General features: G+C 43.8%; 1 protein-coding gene across 1 annotated transcript in view; it reads left to right on the top strand.

Moving 5' to 3' along the window:
- Positions 1-962: 962 nt before the first annotated feature.
- CAPN7 (calpain 7) overlaps positions 963-18,133 on the top strand; it is a 63,127-nt gene continuing 45,956 nt past the window's right edge. The window contains exons 1-2 of the mRNA XM_018562758.1: positions 963-1,146; positions 18,012-18,120. Coding sequence (XP_018418260.1) covers positions 1,045-1,146; positions 18,012-18,120 — 211 coding nt within the window. The 5' untranslated portion in view covers positions 963-1,044. The remainder of the gene's footprint in view (positions 1,147-18,011; positions 18,121-18,133) is intronic.

An 18,133-nucleotide genomic window follows, 5' to 3' on the forward strand; every position in this document is an offset into this window, starting at 1 on the left:
GAGAGTGTGTCTGCGCATGCTCCGTAATGACAGGAAACCGCCTTCCCGAGCCCTGTGGAAACTGCTCGGCCTGTCATATAGAGGGGGAGGACAAGATACTAGTGAGTGGGGATCGGTAGAGTAGGAAGTGTTCCTTCCCTCACTTCACTATGTGTTAGCATTGCCATGACGGGAGCTGGGGCTGGGCAGCAGTGAGGAAAGGGTTAAAGGAGGAGGAGGCAGCCTGGTGATTGGACTCTCTGCCCTCCTACCATCCAGGCCGCCTGTGCAGATACACAGGAGGAAGTGACAGTCCGGGACACATAGACAGCAATTTCTCTCCGGACACACACATTGTTTACAAGGTGGGAGACACCTGACTGCTGTGACTGTCATCGGATCCATGGTGCCAAGGGACTGGTGCTGCCTGGGCTATACCGGAGCCATAGACTGATCATGGAGCATTGGATATAAAGTGTATACACAGCTCTGGGCTTGTCACTCTTGGATTATCTGTGCTTTGACATTCTAATTGGATTATTAGAAAGAGGTTGTCAGGATACCAGAAAACCATTCATCAAGATTACTATGCACCTGGAGAAGACCCTGAAAGGGAGATCATGGCACGTCACAGATCCCACAATATGCATGAAGTGAAGGCAGGTATATGACACAATGCAGATCACATGTGTACTCATTGTTTACATATACAAAGGGTTTACAAAACGCTTAGGAAATTCATGATCGCCATACAAAACTATAGTATAGAAGTTTAAGGCTAATAACCCTACAGCGTAGAAGTGAAATCAGAGTGACAACATCAAACGACCGCCCTGATTTTTGTACTCATCGGGGATCCCGAACCATCTGAAGACAAATCAGAGCTTGTAAACTGGATTAAAAGACTAAAGAACCAAAGTGTGCATTACCTCGTGTGAAGAAGAAGCTTGCATGTTGCTTGACAGTTGACACATCGCTTCTCAATCACCCCATTTTACCCATATACTTGTTTATTTCCTTGTTATTTATTCTGTTTTTGAGTTGCGTTGACAAACCTCTGACGCCATGGATGCCGCTGCGCTGGAAGTGGACGCTTTAAAGTTTGCGAAGTTGGCTGTCATCAATGACCAAATAGGAAAATATAAAGAAGCTGTGTTCTTTTACAAGGTAGGAATTCTCATGAGATACGGCTCATCAGCAGAAATACTGTATGACCATTCTCTTGTTTTATCCTCTCTGTCCAGCTAATCTGATTGTCTAATCTTATGAATGTGATCTGCTCCTACTGATGTGACTTTTCAATGGATCGTGCAGATCCCTGGTGTCCAATCAGTGACCCGGGGACTGCATGTGGCCCTTTGACACGTTGTGTGTGCCCCTTGAAACCCCTGCATTCTGGGTTGTTTCTCTTGCCTTGTAATGTTATTGAACTCTAGTAGTCTCATGTAATGTGTCACCAGTCTAGATTGTCAAAGTATGTCCCCAGTCACCAACATCCACTCTAGCATGCCTGTTGTCTCTGACCATCTCTTGTTTCACATCTTCTGCCTCTGGCCATCTCTTGTAGCATGCCTGTAGTCTCTGACCATCTCCTATAGCAGACCTGGGCATTTTACTGCTGTGGGCCACGTCCGGTCCTTTGGCTGTCCCTGCCCAGCTTGTGGTCTGGATACGGATCAATCGCCAACCTGCGCGCTGTTATTGCTGGCTGACAGTGGAAGCACTAGCCTTCAAGGCCTGTGCATCCACTGCAAGCCATAGGCCCGTGCAGGCCCTCTCCCCTTCAGTCATTGGTTGATAGGACTGGGGCAACTGAGCAACCAGTGATGTCGAATGTGTTCCACGCACAGCATTATGGGAGGATGGAAGAGTATCTTCTTCCGTTCCCCCTGCAGCCTGCTCCACCTCCCGGCTCCCATCTCTGGCCTACTAATAACATAGGAAAATAAGGTGCGTGGGAACAATAATATAAACGGGCAATCTAAAGGGGACAAACAATGTAAGAGGGGCACTTGAATGGGGACAATGTGTTGGCCCTCCACAACAGCCCTAGTTGCTCATATGGCCCTTTAAGAAAATGAATTGCCCACCCCTGTCCTATAGCAGTCCTTGCTAATGATAAGCCTGAGCTTGGAGCAAGCCCACTCAGAACTGTGACTGCCACCCCCTCCTCCCGACCCATTCAGTTGCAGAAAGGATCATTCCCGGCCCCGCAGCTATACATCCCGAAGGGGTGGGGAATGCCCCACCACAACTGCAGCCACTGATTGGGCCAGGAGGGGCTAGTGGCAGTCACAGTTTGGACCATCTGCTTTAGCATAGCTGCAGTCTCTGACCATCCCCTGTAACATGTCTGCAGTCTCTGACCATCCCCTGTAACATATCTACAGTCTCTGACAGCTTTCCAAAGGATCAACATGTCAGCCAGTCATTTGCAGAAGCAGAGATCATCCATGACAGCCCCTGTATTTGTCTCGGCAGAGATTTCCTTTAGCCCCTCTGCTGCCAGAGCCATTTTGCCCCATGTTAAAACACACATTTTAGGCCTAAAGATATAGGTTACAGATTTATGCGTTTAGCATTTATAACCTATTTAAATTTTTCTTTATTTTATTGCTACCACATAGTGGTACTACATTATAAATGACAGGTTCTCTTTAAGCCCAGGGAATGACAGCTCTGAAACTGGAAGTGACAAATTCACCGTCATGTCCAGGTTCATTCACAGGAGGGGAGAAAGACAAATGGACAATCGCTGGCCTCCCTCCCCTCTACCCTCCTACGTCCTCCATTCTGGTCCTGGGTAGTGGGAGCAGAATATGAAACCCATGGAGGAGATCAAATCATATTTAGCACAAAAGTGACAGTCAGATTGTGTGGACTGAACACAGTGTCGGCTGCCATATGGTTGCGGCGCGGTCTCATTGATTTCAGTTGTCAAATGCTAAGAAGAACGAACTGCCAAACGCGACATCCTGTTTTTAATTTGCTGTGGTGTGTATACAGGGCTGAGTGACTGCAATTCTACCTGTTAGGTGGGCGGTTCCTTGCCACCTGTCTGCACGAGGCCGTACTGATACATGTAGATAATGCTGAGTTGTAAGGCCTCATTCACACTACTAACAGCCGGCCCGTACAGATCCATGCTGCATGCACAGCCGTATTGGGCCACTCCCGGGGAGGACAGCTGCTGTCTGCGTACGAGTAGGGACACCCGCACGAACGTGCAGTTCGGGTGAGCGTACAGCCGCATACTCCCATAGTGAAGAACAGGCTGCTGTGTGCAATCATACGCAGCACCTGTCCTTCCCGGGAGCGGCTTGATATGGCCGTGCACGATGCACGGATCTGTACGGGCCGGCTGTTAGTATTGTGAATGAGGCCTAAATTTGAGGCAGTGGCTTAGTGTTGTCAGCCTGCAGCAGGAAGTGCTGTTACCGGCGGGATCTCCAGGTAAGAAACTTTGGAACAGATTCAGAAAAATGATTGCATAAGAAAACTGTATACTGTTAGACATCATTCCCCATATATTGTAAAAAATGGACGATTTACATACACTGAGGTAAAGGAAAGCGCTGTGTTTGACATGCTCGGCATTTTGGTTTGTAAAGAAAGCTTTTCCGGATAACGGATCTCTGCAATAGTTAGACCTTGTCATTGGTAGCCAAGCGCTATTTTACTGTAGTTATATGATATGTAGGTTTTCTATTGCATTGCTTTTGTATTGCAAACATACACACCTCCTTTTACAGACAAAAACAATCATTAGGTGACACGGTGCTATGCCAGAATAATCGATATGGTGAAAAATGAAACGTATAATGCAATAATGCAACAAAGGTGTAGTGAAGTTACTGTGTACATAGTTAAAGGGTAACTGCTGATCATTTAAAAAGAAAAAAATGACCATGTCCACCTGCTTCCTCCTCATCAAAATAAGGTGCATGTGTCCAGGAGATCATTATTAGTAATGGGCTCGGGCGTGTTCGCAGCTCCACGTGCCGAGCCCGCCAGGAAGCTGACAGCGCCGCAGCGCCAATCACAGGTACTGAGACATTATCCCGGTCCGCAGCTGCAGAGATCGGGAAATGTCTCCGTGCCTGTGATTGGCGCTGTCAGGTACAGCGCCAATCACAGGTACTGAGACATTATCCCGGTCCGCAGCTGCAGAAATCGGGATATGTGTCAATGCCTGTGATTGGCGCTGCGGCGCTGTCAGCTTCCTGGCGGGCTCGACACGCCCGAGCCCATCACTAATCATTATTTTCTATTGTCAAATTAAAGCGACACCAAACTCAGGAGGTAAATCTTAAAAATGCATTCAAGTACCGTAATTATTATCCAAAATGTATCTTATTTGTGTTTCACTCAGCTTTAGATCCTCAAATCATCTCTGAATTGGTTCCGACACTGTCCTTCCTTCTGGAGGGTGGCTACTTTTGTTTCCCATGGTCCCTGTGTGTGTTGTAAAGTAGTCACCGCTCCCAAGCTCACTCCCATGATGGACTACAATCTCACGTTTAGTTTACTAATTTTTAGGGCTGTGGAAATTAAAGATGAATTTCTCGATTAATCGTTAAACTTTTTGATCGATTAAAATTATTTTGATCGCTAATGAAAACACTCACCTCTCCGCCAACTTCCGGGAGTCCAGTCGGCGATCCGGTGACCTCACGGATATCGATGTCACCGGACTCCTCCCCCCTTCCGCAAGTGGCTCTGTCGGCTAACGAAGGGAAGGGGGGAGGAGTCCGGTGACGTCGATGTCTGTGACGTCACTGAGCTCTCCCCTCTCACTGTGTACACGGAGCGGCAGGGTTAGTTTTAACCCGTCCGCTCATCTCACTGCAGTGAGGAGACGGACTCGGCGGTGGAGCCCGGAACCAGAGGAGAGAGGTAAGTGCAGGGGGGAGGCGAGGGGGCTGCAGACTGTTTACATGTGATCTCGGCGACATCGCCGAGTTCACATGTAAACGAACAATCTGCTGCCTCACTCTACATTCAGTCCTGCTTGTGCAAAGCAGGACTAAATGTAGAGAGGGCAACTTACCGCCCGGCGCCCGGAACTTCCCCACAAGGACACCGCTGCCACCCCTCTGCTCCCGGGCCTCGGTGGCCTTGTGGGGAATCCGGGCCTGATTGTAGTCCATCACAGGAATGAGCTTGGAGCGGAGACTACTTTACAACACTCACAGGGACCATGAGGAAGAAAAGTAAGATTTAATTCCTAAGTTTAGTGTCACTTTAAGTACCTGGGCAACTGTTCTCTGTAGCTGTGGTTTGTAGGTGATTTCCATGAAGGGGTTTTGAAACTCCAAGGTTTTTTTTTGTTTTTTTTAAGAATAGCTATTCTTTAACCTTTTCTCACCCACAGTCATAATATTCATGTTGTATAGAACTCGGTACAACCAAGTATACAAGTGAGAATATAATAATCAAGTAAAGTGAAGGGTTAAGCGATTTGTCCTAAACCCGATAATGACTAAACGAATCAAAAGAAATCCTGCATGAAATATTGAAAAAAGGGGAACTGAATAACTCAATTGTGTCAAAGAAACTGTGGTGCGTGTGATTTTCACACAGCAAAACGTATTTATCAACCAAAAAGTCTCTAAAAGCATATTTCCACTAATGCCATATATGAAAAAATAATGCACATGATGCATATATAATGCTGCTTCACAGTTTAGACAAAAATGGTTAGCTCATGCATTTACATTCCTGCATTCATCAACGCAAGCAACATAACATAGAGCTAATTTACACAACATTACCTTACAATTCATGCAGGGCTTTGCACAACACACCTGCTGGGTGTGTACACACTACAAAGGTGTTTAGATTCCACCCATAGATCATGCTGGGAGGGAACACACTACAGAGGTGTATACATGTTCGTGGTGTGTTTAAAAGTTTAGTAAATCAACTCCCAAGTGTCAGATCTGCCATTGTTCTGGCTCAATAAAGATGTGTAACATGTAAACATGCAAAAATGGGGGAACCCAAAGTGGATTGGTCACCAAAATATCACAGTGTATATGTGTTTGGATTATATTGGAATTTATCAAATGTTGGATGTGATCCTAGGAGGCACACTGTGTACACGGAGCGGCAGGGTTAGTTTTAACCCGTCCGCTCATCTCACTGCAGTGAGGAGACGGACTCGGCGGTGGAGCCCGGAACCAGAGGAGAGAGGTAAGGGCAGGGGGGAGGCTGCAGACTGTTTACATGTGATCTCGGCGACATCGCCGAGTTCACATGTAAACGAACAATCTGCTGCCTCACTCTACATTCAGTCCTGCTTGTGCAAAGCAGGACTAAATGTAGAGAGGGCAACTTACCGCCCGGCGCCCGGAACTTCCCCACAAGGACACCGCTGCCACCCCTCTGCTCCCGGGCCTCGGTGGCCTTGTGGGGAATCCGGGCCTGATTGTAGTCCATCACAGGAATGAGCTTGGAGCGGAGACTACTTTACAACACTCACAGGGACCATGAGGAAGAAAAGTAAGATTTAATTCCTAAGTTTAGTGTCACTTTAAGTACCTGGGCAACTGTTCTCTGTAGCTGTGGTTTGTAGGTGATTTCCATGAAGGGGTTTTGAAACTCCAAGGTTTTTTTTTGTTTTTTTTAAGAATAGCTATTCTTTAACCTTTTCTCACCCACAGTCATAATATTCATGTTGTATAGAACTCGGTACAACCAAGTATACAAGTGAGAATATAATAATCAAGTAAAGTGAAGGGTTAAGCGATTTGTCCTAAACCCGATAATGACTAAACGAATCAAAAGAAATCCTGCATGAAATATTGAAAAAAGGGGAACTGAATAACTCAATTGTGTCAAAGAAACTGTGGTGCGTGTGATTTTCACACAGCAAAACGTATTTATCAACCAAAAAGTCTCTAAAAGCATATTTCCACTAATGCCATATATGAAAAAATAATGCACATGATGCATATATAATGCTGCTTCACAGTTTAGACAAAAATGGTTAGCTCATGCATTTACATTCCTGCATTCATCAACGCAAGCAACATAACATAGAGCTAATTTACCCAACATCACCTTACAATTCATGCAGGGCTTTGCACAACACACCTGCTGGGTGTGTACACACTACAAAGGTGTTTAGATTCCACCCATAGATCATGCTGGGAGGGAACACACTACAGAGGTGTATACATGTTCGTGGTGTGTTTTAAGGTTTAAGGTGTGTATAAGGTTAGTAAATCAACCCCTGTGTAGCTTACTCTATTATGTCTATAGCACAGTCATATAGAGACACCCACTAGAAACATTTTGGTCAGGCTCTATGTATCGTCCATTATTTGATGGGTTCTGGAAAGAAGCCCACATTGGGAACACAGGGATCATATATAAATATCACGGAGAAAGGGAAATGGGTTTGAACACAGGATCTCAGGGATTTCAATTGCTAACTAAACTCTTGTACCATTTCCTACATTATTTTTAATCTAGCTTTGGGAAGCATACAAGGAAATCCATGGTTATCACATTTTAAAGTAGTTTCCAATTATATTTTGCAAACATGTGTTTATTTACCTGCAGCAATGAGAATGAGTGTGCAAAAATGGGCCTCACACTGTATAAAATAAGGGTTGTCTATATGAATGTCTCATATAAATGAGGGAATAGGAATAGGGAATCTATACAATGGCATATGGAATGAGAGTAACTATATCTTACCTTGCTGTTGCTTCTGCTGCTCAGGCTGACCCCCCTACACCCCTCCAGCATGAGACCTGTACAGGATTTGACAGCTCATCCAATCGCGGCTGTCATTTGTACACATGGAAGCCAGTCCCCTATCAAGGTTTGTGACTACGTTAGAATGTGTGACCGGTCACGTGGTCAAACATTTTAACATAATCCCGCCCAGTTTTTCGGCGGTGGAATGTGTGACCGCCCATTAGGTCAAAAATTCCAATGCTTTGTCAGCTGTTCCAGGGCAGATCGGCATAGCAGATCGTATGTGCAGGAGAACCGATCTGCCCCTGGAACAGCTGATTTGGCCCTGAAATGTCACTTCTATTGGACTTTGTGAGTGCGGTGGAATGTGAGATCGCACTCGCAAAGTCGGAGAGAAGTGACATTTCAGGACCGATCGGCTGTTCCAGGCCAGATCGGTTCTCTTGCACATACGATCTGCGATGCCGCTCTTCCCTGGAACAGCTTACAAAGCGTTGGAATGTTTGACCTAATGGGCGGTCACACATTCCACCGCCGAAAAACTGGGCGGGATTACATTAAAATGTATGACCATGTGACTGGTTACACATTCCAACGTAGTCACAAACTTTGATAGAATACCGGCAAAGGAAGTCTTCCAACGATTTCTTGTTCTGCAGCACATTGCATTAGATCACGTCATCCGGTAAAGCCGCAGAGGAAGAAAGTAGTGGAAGAATACCTCTGCCAGCTGCTGTGCATATAAATGACATTGGCGATCTGGTGAGCTGTCATATCCCATGTGGGTCCCGTGCTGATGGAGGTCTGGATGGGGTCAGGCAGCCTAGTGTAACTGCTCAATGCCTCTCATGCCTGGGCCCCCTTCTGGCTCTGGCCATAAAGCAGCTGAGCAGGTCTTCTATGGCTGTAGTTCTGTCAGATGGCACAGCCTAGTCTTTTTAGGGATGCACCAATGCTGGTTTTTCAGTATCAAGTATGAGTACTGATATTTTTTTCCAGTACTCGCCGATACCGATACCAGAAGCCCCATCAAGGAAGCCAGGCAACGTCTAATGACTCGCCTCCCGGCTTCCTGATTAGCTCTATTTTGTCACGAGGTGATGAGAAAGCATGGAGGCGGCTTCCCGGCCAATCAGAAAGCTAGGGGGCATGTAATGACTCGCCGCCTGACTTCCTGATACCAGAGGTTCTCGTATCGGAATAAGTGTTGGGAGTATTTGGGCCAGTACAGGTACTCGTCCAAATACTCGGTATCGGCAACGATACCAATACTAGTATCAGTGCATACTAGTCTTTTATAGCTATACTGGTGTACTTCAAATACATCTAAATGCAGGCAGCTTACGACATGATGGGCTCTTATAAAAAGTACCTTTTGTTGGTATGCAGGAGGAATTAGAACAGTGAGGAAATTAAAATCTGGACATGAATATGCAGTGTCAGAATATGATGACATCGCTGGTATGTAAAATAACTGGGTGTGTTTATTCCCACAGCATTATTTCCTGGAGACGTGTCCCTGGCTCACGTGCAATCACTCTAGGCTTTAACTTTCTATGCCTTTAAACATCCAACTTTTTTTGTTTTAGATCTAGTATGGGAGACAAATAATTCCTCATGGGTTTTTACTGCTATCTCAATCCCTGCTTTAGAAGACTTTCCTCACTTCCAGTCTTGGTGATGGTGGTCAGCTAACCAGGAAGCAAGGGGAAATCTCTCCAATAGGGTCATAGTGATGGGCATTTTAGAGGGTGGGGTGGCGAATTTAATTTAACATGTCTTGGGATGGAAATTAAATGAATAGTAGCCAGTAATCTACAGATAACGTTGATTGACTGACTTAGGTCTTGCCACTAATTCTAGCAGCATAAGCGAGTAGTAGTTTGCTGGTTAGTAGTACAGAGATCAGTGTATTACCGATCTCTACAAATAAGCCTGTAAGGGAGGTGGACGGTTTGGAGGCAGAGAAGACATTGTGCATGTTGTTGGAGCTGAATAAAGTTTTATCTATGGTGAGGTCAGTGGTGTACGGTGCTTCCTTTTAGTAAACTTGCAGTACATTACTAGTATTTTAGGATCAGCCTCCTACAGAGTGTGGAATTAACAATACAGGTTATATGCAGACACCTTGAAGTACCTGTAAATGCATTCATTTTATTTTTTGCTGCCCCTGCTCTGCAAGGGTTAACTGCCCATTTATGCCTAGGGGCCAGGAAAAAGCTGTTTTACTTATTTTATCCCCTCTGACCCATAAGTCGGTGCTCTCTTTTCTGGAAAAAAAGTACCTAGAGATCCTCACCCTAAGTTAATTTTTGAGTTGTATAACTCTGCTAAGTAACTCTCAAAACGACCAACCTCCTGCTGCTATTGCAAAAGAAAAACGATTTGCTCAGCCAAGAGAGGCTCTTGAACAGAGTGCAGCTACATAAGAGGGAGTCGGAGAGTTAAATAGCAATGTAAAAAAGATGATTTATTAAATATTCACAATTAACAAAAATTAATTGACACATAAACCGACTACACAGTTGATACCTTCTAACCCCACACCTTTAAAAATGATTATTGCAATAATCCATTCAAAACTTTTTTTGGAGCTTGCTGATCAATATTATTGTATTATCAAGTGATTCTCAATTCCAGAGGACACAGCGCTGGGACTAAAGTGATTTATGCTGGAAACTATGTATCCGATGCTTGGGGATTCTTGAGTTAACTCTTTCTAGTATTTTTCCTCTTGTTGGGGACGTCTTTTAAGTTGATTTCACCAGTTTACAAGTAAAGTCAATATGAACTGAGCTCATATCTTTGTTGGTTCTTTCTAGGGACACCACCAACGATATTAGAGCAAATACTTGATTGAAGGAAACTTATGGGAATGTATCAGAGCATGAGAGATAAGCCCGGTGATATGGGTAGGCAGAATGCCGCTGAGTTATAGATACACTGGGGAAGAAAAACCTCCAATCTATGTGTGCTAGTAAACTCGAGTAATGTCTTTTACTCACGGCTGCTCTCTCCCTAAACGCGTCATCCACAGTAGGATGCTTGACTGACGCACTACATTACTTGCATGAAGAGCTTTAAAAGTCTGTAGTAGTGATTGATGTTGCCCATAAGTGCCCATTCCCATAAGTTTCCTTCAATCAAGTATTTGCTCTAATATCGTTGGTGGTGTCCCTAGAAAGAACCAACAAAGATATAAGCTCAGTTCATAGTGACTTTACTTATAAACTGGTGAAATCAACTTAAAAGACGTCCCCAACAAGAGGAAAAATACTAGAAAGAGTTAACTCAAGAATCCCCAAGCATCGGATACATAGTTTCCAGCATAAATCACTTTAGTCCCAGCGCCGTGTCCTCTGGAATTGAGAATCACTTGATAATACAATAATATTGATCAGCAAGCTCCAAAAAAAGTTTTGAATGGATTATTGCAATAATCATTTTTAAAGGTGTGGGGTTAGAAGGTATCAACTGTGTAGTCGGTTTATGTGTCAATTAATTTTTGTTAATTGTGAATATTTAATAAATCATCTTTTTTACATTGCTATTTAACTCTCCGACTCCCTCTTATGTAGCTGCACTCTGTTCAAGAGCCTCTCTTGGCTGAACAAATCGTTTTTCTGGTGCTCTCTTTTCCCCCTTCACTCCGGCTGCGGACTGTCCCTTGGCATCTTCAAGTACAATGTAGGGCTATGAAGTTTAGACCGCTGAAGAGAAGAAGCTGCCGAGACTGGTCTGGCAGCCTGGAGAGAGCTATCAGGAGCGGGGATCAGGTAAGTTATACGTTTTTTCCTGTCCCCTGGGCAGCCCCACTGCAAGGGAAAACCTTTCCCTGGAGTTGGGTTTTAGGCAGAGGAGGTCCACACTTTCATAAAATGCTTTGTCTCCCTATTTTAATGTTGGCCTTGCTTGGTTGTTTGGTTAGGCCCAAAATCGCTGCCTTCACATTCCTGTTTGCAGATGGCTGCTTTACCTAGCAGAGACCATCGGAACCACCTCCACATGTTCACTCCCTTGAAGAGAATACAGCCTCCTGACACACACAGGCAGTGTATGGAGCAGAAGGAAGCATGCATTCATGCAATAAATGATGGGACATGTAGTCCTGAGGAGTTTATCAGCTGACCCTTGATGATGCAGTGAAAGCGTGCTTTCGACCAGATCTTTGGGGATGCGCCAGTGAGGAAGTAGGTGCATGCAGCTCCAAAATGCTCAAAAAGTCAGCAATTTTGGACTTTTTTATTGCATTGTGCTAATTTTCCCTACACAGGCCTGTTTCTGCTTTAAACTAGAATTAAACCTTCAGGTTTTTCTTGTATATATCTACTGCTAGCAAGCAGTAGATATATGCAAAATCAGAAAAAATAAATAAAAAAGTTACCAAACAGGTTATTACTTACCTCTGTCTCCGACGCCTGCTCCTGTCCGAAGATCTGAAGATTCTCGAGCGGCCATGAAGGATCATGGGGCGGGCGCATGCTCAGTAGAGATCTTCGGCCGGGAGAAGAGGAGAGACACAGGGTAAGTCAATGCAGGCAGGCAGCTACATCCGCACAGGCTCTGTGGGACAGAAAGACACAGCAGTCAGCGCTGGATCAGAGACCTTCACCAGCGCTGGAGAGACTCCTGAAGGAAGGAAGCAGAGGATCAGATGAAGAGGCATCGTTTAAGGTAAGTCCTTAAAGCAGCATTGGGGGGAGGGAACATTTTTTTTAACTTTAATGTCACATTAATACTTTAGTCTTTAGTGCTACTTTAGCTGAGTAGGTAAGTTTTTAAAAGAGGAGAGGTCAATAGCTTACATTTTGTTAGCTCAGACAATAGGTTCACTCATTGCTGATATTTTATTTTAGTAGTGGACTCAAATAGTTTGTTAGTCACTGGATGTCATCATTAGTGATGAGCCTGGGTTTGGTGCTAACCCAGTTTACCCAAGCCCATTGCGTGTCAGTTGAACTGGGTTCGCACCAAGCCCAGGCTCATAATTAGACATGACCACATGTTAAAGAAGAACTCTCTGGGCAAAGCTTTTATTAACCCTTACAGTGGAGCTATCCCCGCACTGCAAGGGTTAACTGCTCATGTTTGTCTAGGTGCTAACTTTATCCTCACCTGAACCGTGGAGCCGGCTCGGTCTTAGACCAGTCCTTCCAGCTCCTCTGCAACAGTCTAAGGTGCCGTAAATAATCACATTCTATACACTGTGTATAGACGTGAGGACGCTGAGGAACATACCAAAGCTACAGCGTAGCAGGGGACATGGAGACGGGAGAAGCGGGGAGCAGTACGGGTGAGTATAACTTTTTTTTTTTTAGCACCTAGACAAAAATTAGCAGTTAACCCTTGCAGTGCGGGGATAGCCCCATTGCAAGGGTTAATAAATGTTTTGCTTTGAGTTCTTCTTTAAGATAATGATAATGGCTTTTGTGTATTGAAAAGGTTTTTTGGGGGTTTTTTTTACATTTAAATATATCAGAACAGGAAAAAGCTTCTTTTTTTTTTTTCCTTTCTACACTTGAGCTGTCTGTTTTGTCATATCTTCTGATGTGTGCAAATACATCTTTTATGTATGATTCATAGACAGGCATCCTATTGCACAACTTGACATTTGCTTTGCGTATTTTTAAAATGACATCATAGGAATCTTGTGTTGTTCGGCTTTTTATCAGTTTTGCACAGCCTTTGCCACAGATGTTCACTGACAGGCGTTTTGCCCTGAGATATCGGCAGATATGTTCTTCTTTACCATCCAACAGATCCAACAGTTACTGGCCAGTTTCACAACCTTCATCTAACTGTTGTTCACTTTTCTTTCCAAGCGGAGCTCTAATCAGATATTTAAAAAAAAAATGAATGCAGTTTTGTATTCCTAAAATATAAATGTATCTACTATAAGTTCCTAAATTCACAGTATCTTCATAGAATCTTCTTGTTAGCCCCTATACAGCAACACTCAGGCTAGAAAAAGGAGGGTAAAGGCCAAAAGCCAGTCAAGCAGATGTGCTGATTGTGAACAGGCTGACATGACAAGAGAACAGAGTAAGCAGAAAGATGATCTCATCAGTGTGCTGCTGCTCCTTCATTGTGCAGTCAGCAAAGTGGTGTTTCCTTGACCAGACTATGCTATAATCAGGGTTGATGGCTTGGCCTTAGTGTGTGGCCGGAGTTCATTAAGCACAAAACTGTCTGAAAACAATTACAAAATCCTACGATGGGTAAAAAAGTTGCTATGTAGCAAAGAATAACTCCTGGTAGGTTAAGAAAACATACCCTTTCAGTGGGCACTGCAAGGGTTGAATGCTCATTTTGGTCTAGGGGCTGGAATAAAGCTGTTTTACTTACCAGATCCTGACTCCAGCGGCGAGCAGTTCTCATCTCTCTCCCCCTCCGCTCTGGCTGTATAATATCTCTTGGCTTACATCTTATGCAAGTCAATAGACCTGAATAAGGAATGATGATGCTCAGCGGTCCTTAGCTCTCTGGAGTCCAGGAGAGAAGAGGCTACGGGGGCCCTGTCTAGCAGCTCAGAGGAAGCCAGGACCAGGTAAGTAATTCTGGATACTCCAGGCCCCTAAACCAAAGCAAGCACTTAACCCTTGCAGTTGCGGGGTAGCCCCACTGCAAGGATACATTTTCTATTTGCCCGGAGTTCTTGGCTTAGAGTGACAAAAACCCATTAGAGGTTCTTACCCTTCCACACTCTGGTACAGTCTTCCATCTTGATTGGCCAGCCTGGGAAAATGTAACTCTGCCATGTGTGTGCGGAAGTTATCTCTTCCGAGCAACAAGTCCTTCCAAAAATGTACACTGATCTGGGAATGCAAAGCTTAGTATGCATAATATACATGCTAAAGAAACCCGTGAACAGGGAGGAAACTAAGCTTTTTTTTATTTTTTTGCAGAAGAGACATGGCGGAGTTTTTCAAACTGGAGCAGAGAGAAAATAGAACAGTTGCCCATGGCAACCAGTCAGCTTCTTTCTGCAGTTTGTTCAGTTAAGCTTTGAAAATGAAAGATGGAAGCCATGGGCAACTTTTTCGGATTTAGTCTGCTCCAATTTTGATAAATCCCCTTCTTTGTATGTCTCTGCAATGAAAAGAAACCTTCCTACTCAAATCTTTTTCATAGCCAAAGTTCCCCTTCAGAAAGTATTCCTTTGTTTGCCTCAGTACTGGCAGGGTTTTCTTTTGAGGGAGTTTACATTCCTGCTCCTTGTCACATTGTATTTCATCAAATACTTAAAAAAAAAAAATTGCAGTACACATTTAACCCTTTTGCTGGAGAATGACAGTTGGACCTTATTGTCTGCTGTGGGGTGGAACAGACCGTTGGGTTCCCACAGACAGGCTATTGAGTTATGCCACGGAAGAGGCTGTCAGTGACTGTTAAAAGGTTCTTACATGTATGCATAGGCTTTCTTTTATTAACGCTGAACTCCATCTTTCTTTGGGGCTTTTGCTTTGAGAACAATAGTGAAGATCACTGGATGATTATTGCTGTCCTTGGACCCAGAGAGATCTCTATCCTCGTGTAGTTCCAGCATAACTTATAGGGCTCTAGTGAGCTAAATGTCCTTGTCCTCCTCTGTGGTGTGTATTCTCCACATATTCCTTTGAAGAACACACTATGGGTGGTGCTTTGGTGACCCCTCAGGGGACTCTCTATAGGTAGCTATAGAAAAAGTAACCTAGATGTTCATCTCCTAGCAGAATCCTGGCTTTCACAGCAGAAATCCGAGGTTGATTCTCCACCATGGTCACCTGTTATGGGAATCAAGCTTTGTCTTATGCCACCCAAAACTATGAAAAAAAAGGAAATCTTTAGTTCATACACATTGCTGGAAACTTTCTATTCATTTTGACTCTTTGGTATGTTTTTTTTCTTGCTATTGTGACATTAGAAGATTCTTGGTGAAGGAAGAATGACTTCAGCACACGCACTGCTAATCTTTTCATGTCATTTAATTGTCACTGTAGACTGTTGTCACGCATACATTCCAGTCTGGTTATTATCTATTACCATCACAAGTTGCTTTAATGAATATCTGTATGCTAACATTCCCATGTTGATGATCTCATTGTCATCTGATTCAATGGCTAGGTTTATTGAACTTGGAAGTGGACTGTGAACCTTACCAGCCCACAGATTCCATGTATTGGAAGTAAAAAAGACAAACCCAATAGTTTTCTGATCATTCCCTCAGCTATCACATTTTGCTCCATCCTATTTACACAGAAGGAGTGACTCCTCCTGAGGATGTAGGAATTTCATGGTGAACAGTATTTACCCTCTGCTTGTAAAGAGCAGCCATGATGCCATTATAGCTACCGAATCTTATCAGGACTTCTAAGCGACCAATCAGCTGCAGTCATTGTTCAGGTATTCTGACAGCGGCTGGTGTCTGTTCCCCAATAGCCAGCAAGGGACATTACTCCATCCATGCGTATTTCTCACGTTCAGCCCAGCTTAAGGTGTTTGGCCGGCTTTAGAAAACAAATCCTCCTTAAGTAGGGTATACACGGTTAGAATTTCGTACAAAATCGATTTCAGAACATTAGTTAGACTATCTAATCGTTAATGTGATTTGTGACGTTGATGATTGATTTCGACCGCAGTGCTAAAAAAATTCGAAGGAGCATGTTGGACATTTTTTCTTGGTCAATGACATTCTCGCAGCGGACGTGGTTTTTGTCGGGGCAACTCCATTCATTGTAAAATCAATTGTTAAATGAAAAGGAATGAAATTTGGAACGACAGCCGCCTAGTCTCTGATGGCTTTATCGAACGGTCCGACAGGATTTAGAATACAAACGTTTGTTTGAAAATCTACCCGGGTATACCCTACTGCACTTCACTGTGGGTGAAACATGTTAGGGTAGCAGCACTATGTAGTGCAGTAGAGCATTATAGCTCTGGCTCATATTGATAACACTCTCTTTCTTCAACTCTGACCTTTTGGGCTTTTAGTTGATTAAGGGAAGGTAATATAAAGACACATGTCGAGCATAATTACATCATTAAAATACAAATGTAAATGTAATAAAAGTCGATTTTAACTCTTGGCGCTACAATCCTCCAGGAGTAGTCTTTCTTGTAAAATATCCACAGCTTTTGGAGAGGCTGCTTGTCAGAGACTCTGGAGTTCCCATCAGATACATAAAAGACAAAAGCAACAAAGCGCCACCTCCTTGTATGAAATATTTTTTTAATTTGAATAATAATAACGATTATAAATACTCACAGTTATAAAATTTCAGTCACGCTTAAGTTGTCAATAAGAGGCCACAAGATCAGTGTCTAAGGAATGTTCCGCGTTTCTGGGGCATACCCCTGCCCCAGAATCACCATGGTGATTCTGAGGCAGGGGCTATGCCCCTGAAACACGTAAATCCAGCCTAAAAGCAGCCGGTGGCACGATGGTATAGTGATGTGACCGGAGGCAGCTTTTTATACGCAGTCGGAGCGGGACATTCCTTAGACACTGATCTTTTGTGCTCTCTTATTGACAAGCCTGACTGAAATTTTATAATTGTGAGTATTTATAACCGTTATTATTATTCAAATAAAAACTATTTCACACAAGGAGGTGGCGCTTTGTTGCTTTTATCTTTTGTGTAAATGTAATAAAGTTGGTGCTGACACTGTCCTTGCTTCTGGAGGGTGGCTACTTCTGTTCCCTATGGTCCCTGTGTGTGTTGTAAAGTAGCCACCACTCCAAGCTCACTCCTGGGATGGACTACAATCTCACGTTTAGTTTATTCACTTGTACTGAGGCTTGGTGGTGCGCGGCTGTCAGTCTTGGAATGCCTCATGGGACTTGTAGTACCACAACAGCTGAAAGGCAGGAGTTGCCCACCCAAGATATAGAGAGAGTGCATTGTTAAAAGCATCCTGTGCCCTAGCGGGCAATGCAGGTTTTTCTCGAATGAACAAAATTGGAAAACTCCATTGGTTTCCAGAATAGAATGATAAAACTAAAGAAAATTTCAAGCGACAACCATTGAGTTTTTGATGGCAAAATTGAATGTTCTGGTGATATTTATTGTATGACTGTTCATACAAGAATCTACCAGTGTATGGCCAGCTTTAGTGGCAGAGGCATCTGAAGGGGAAAGCTATGGAGCATGAATTTTTTGGGACATGTAGGCCAAGGTTTTTTTGCTCTTACACGCGTCATCTTTTCTTTAGACTGACTTGTTCTTTCTTTATTTATTAAAGAAAAAATAAAAACATTTAGACACCAGAAATAAGGTAAAGACACATTATTCCTTTTTTTTGTAGAATTGCAGGTAATAAAACTCTTAACTGTTGTGTTGCAGGAAGCAGCCCAAGCCCTCATTTATGCTGAGATGGCCGGTTCAACCCTGGACAACATTCAGGGCAAGATAAATGAGTACCAGGACCGGGTACAAGCTCTGTTTAATGCAGGTAAGCACATGAA

The sequence above is a fragment of the Nanorana parkeri genome, unplaced genomic scaffold (assembly GCF_000935625.1).
Source record: "Nanorana parkeri isolate BGI_ZX_2015 unplaced genomic scaffold, ASM93562v1 scaffold597, whole genome shotgun sequence".
Classification (NCBI taxonomy): domain Eukaryota; kingdom Metazoa; phylum Chordata; class Amphibia; order Anura; family Dicroglossidae; genus Nanorana; species Nanorana parkeri.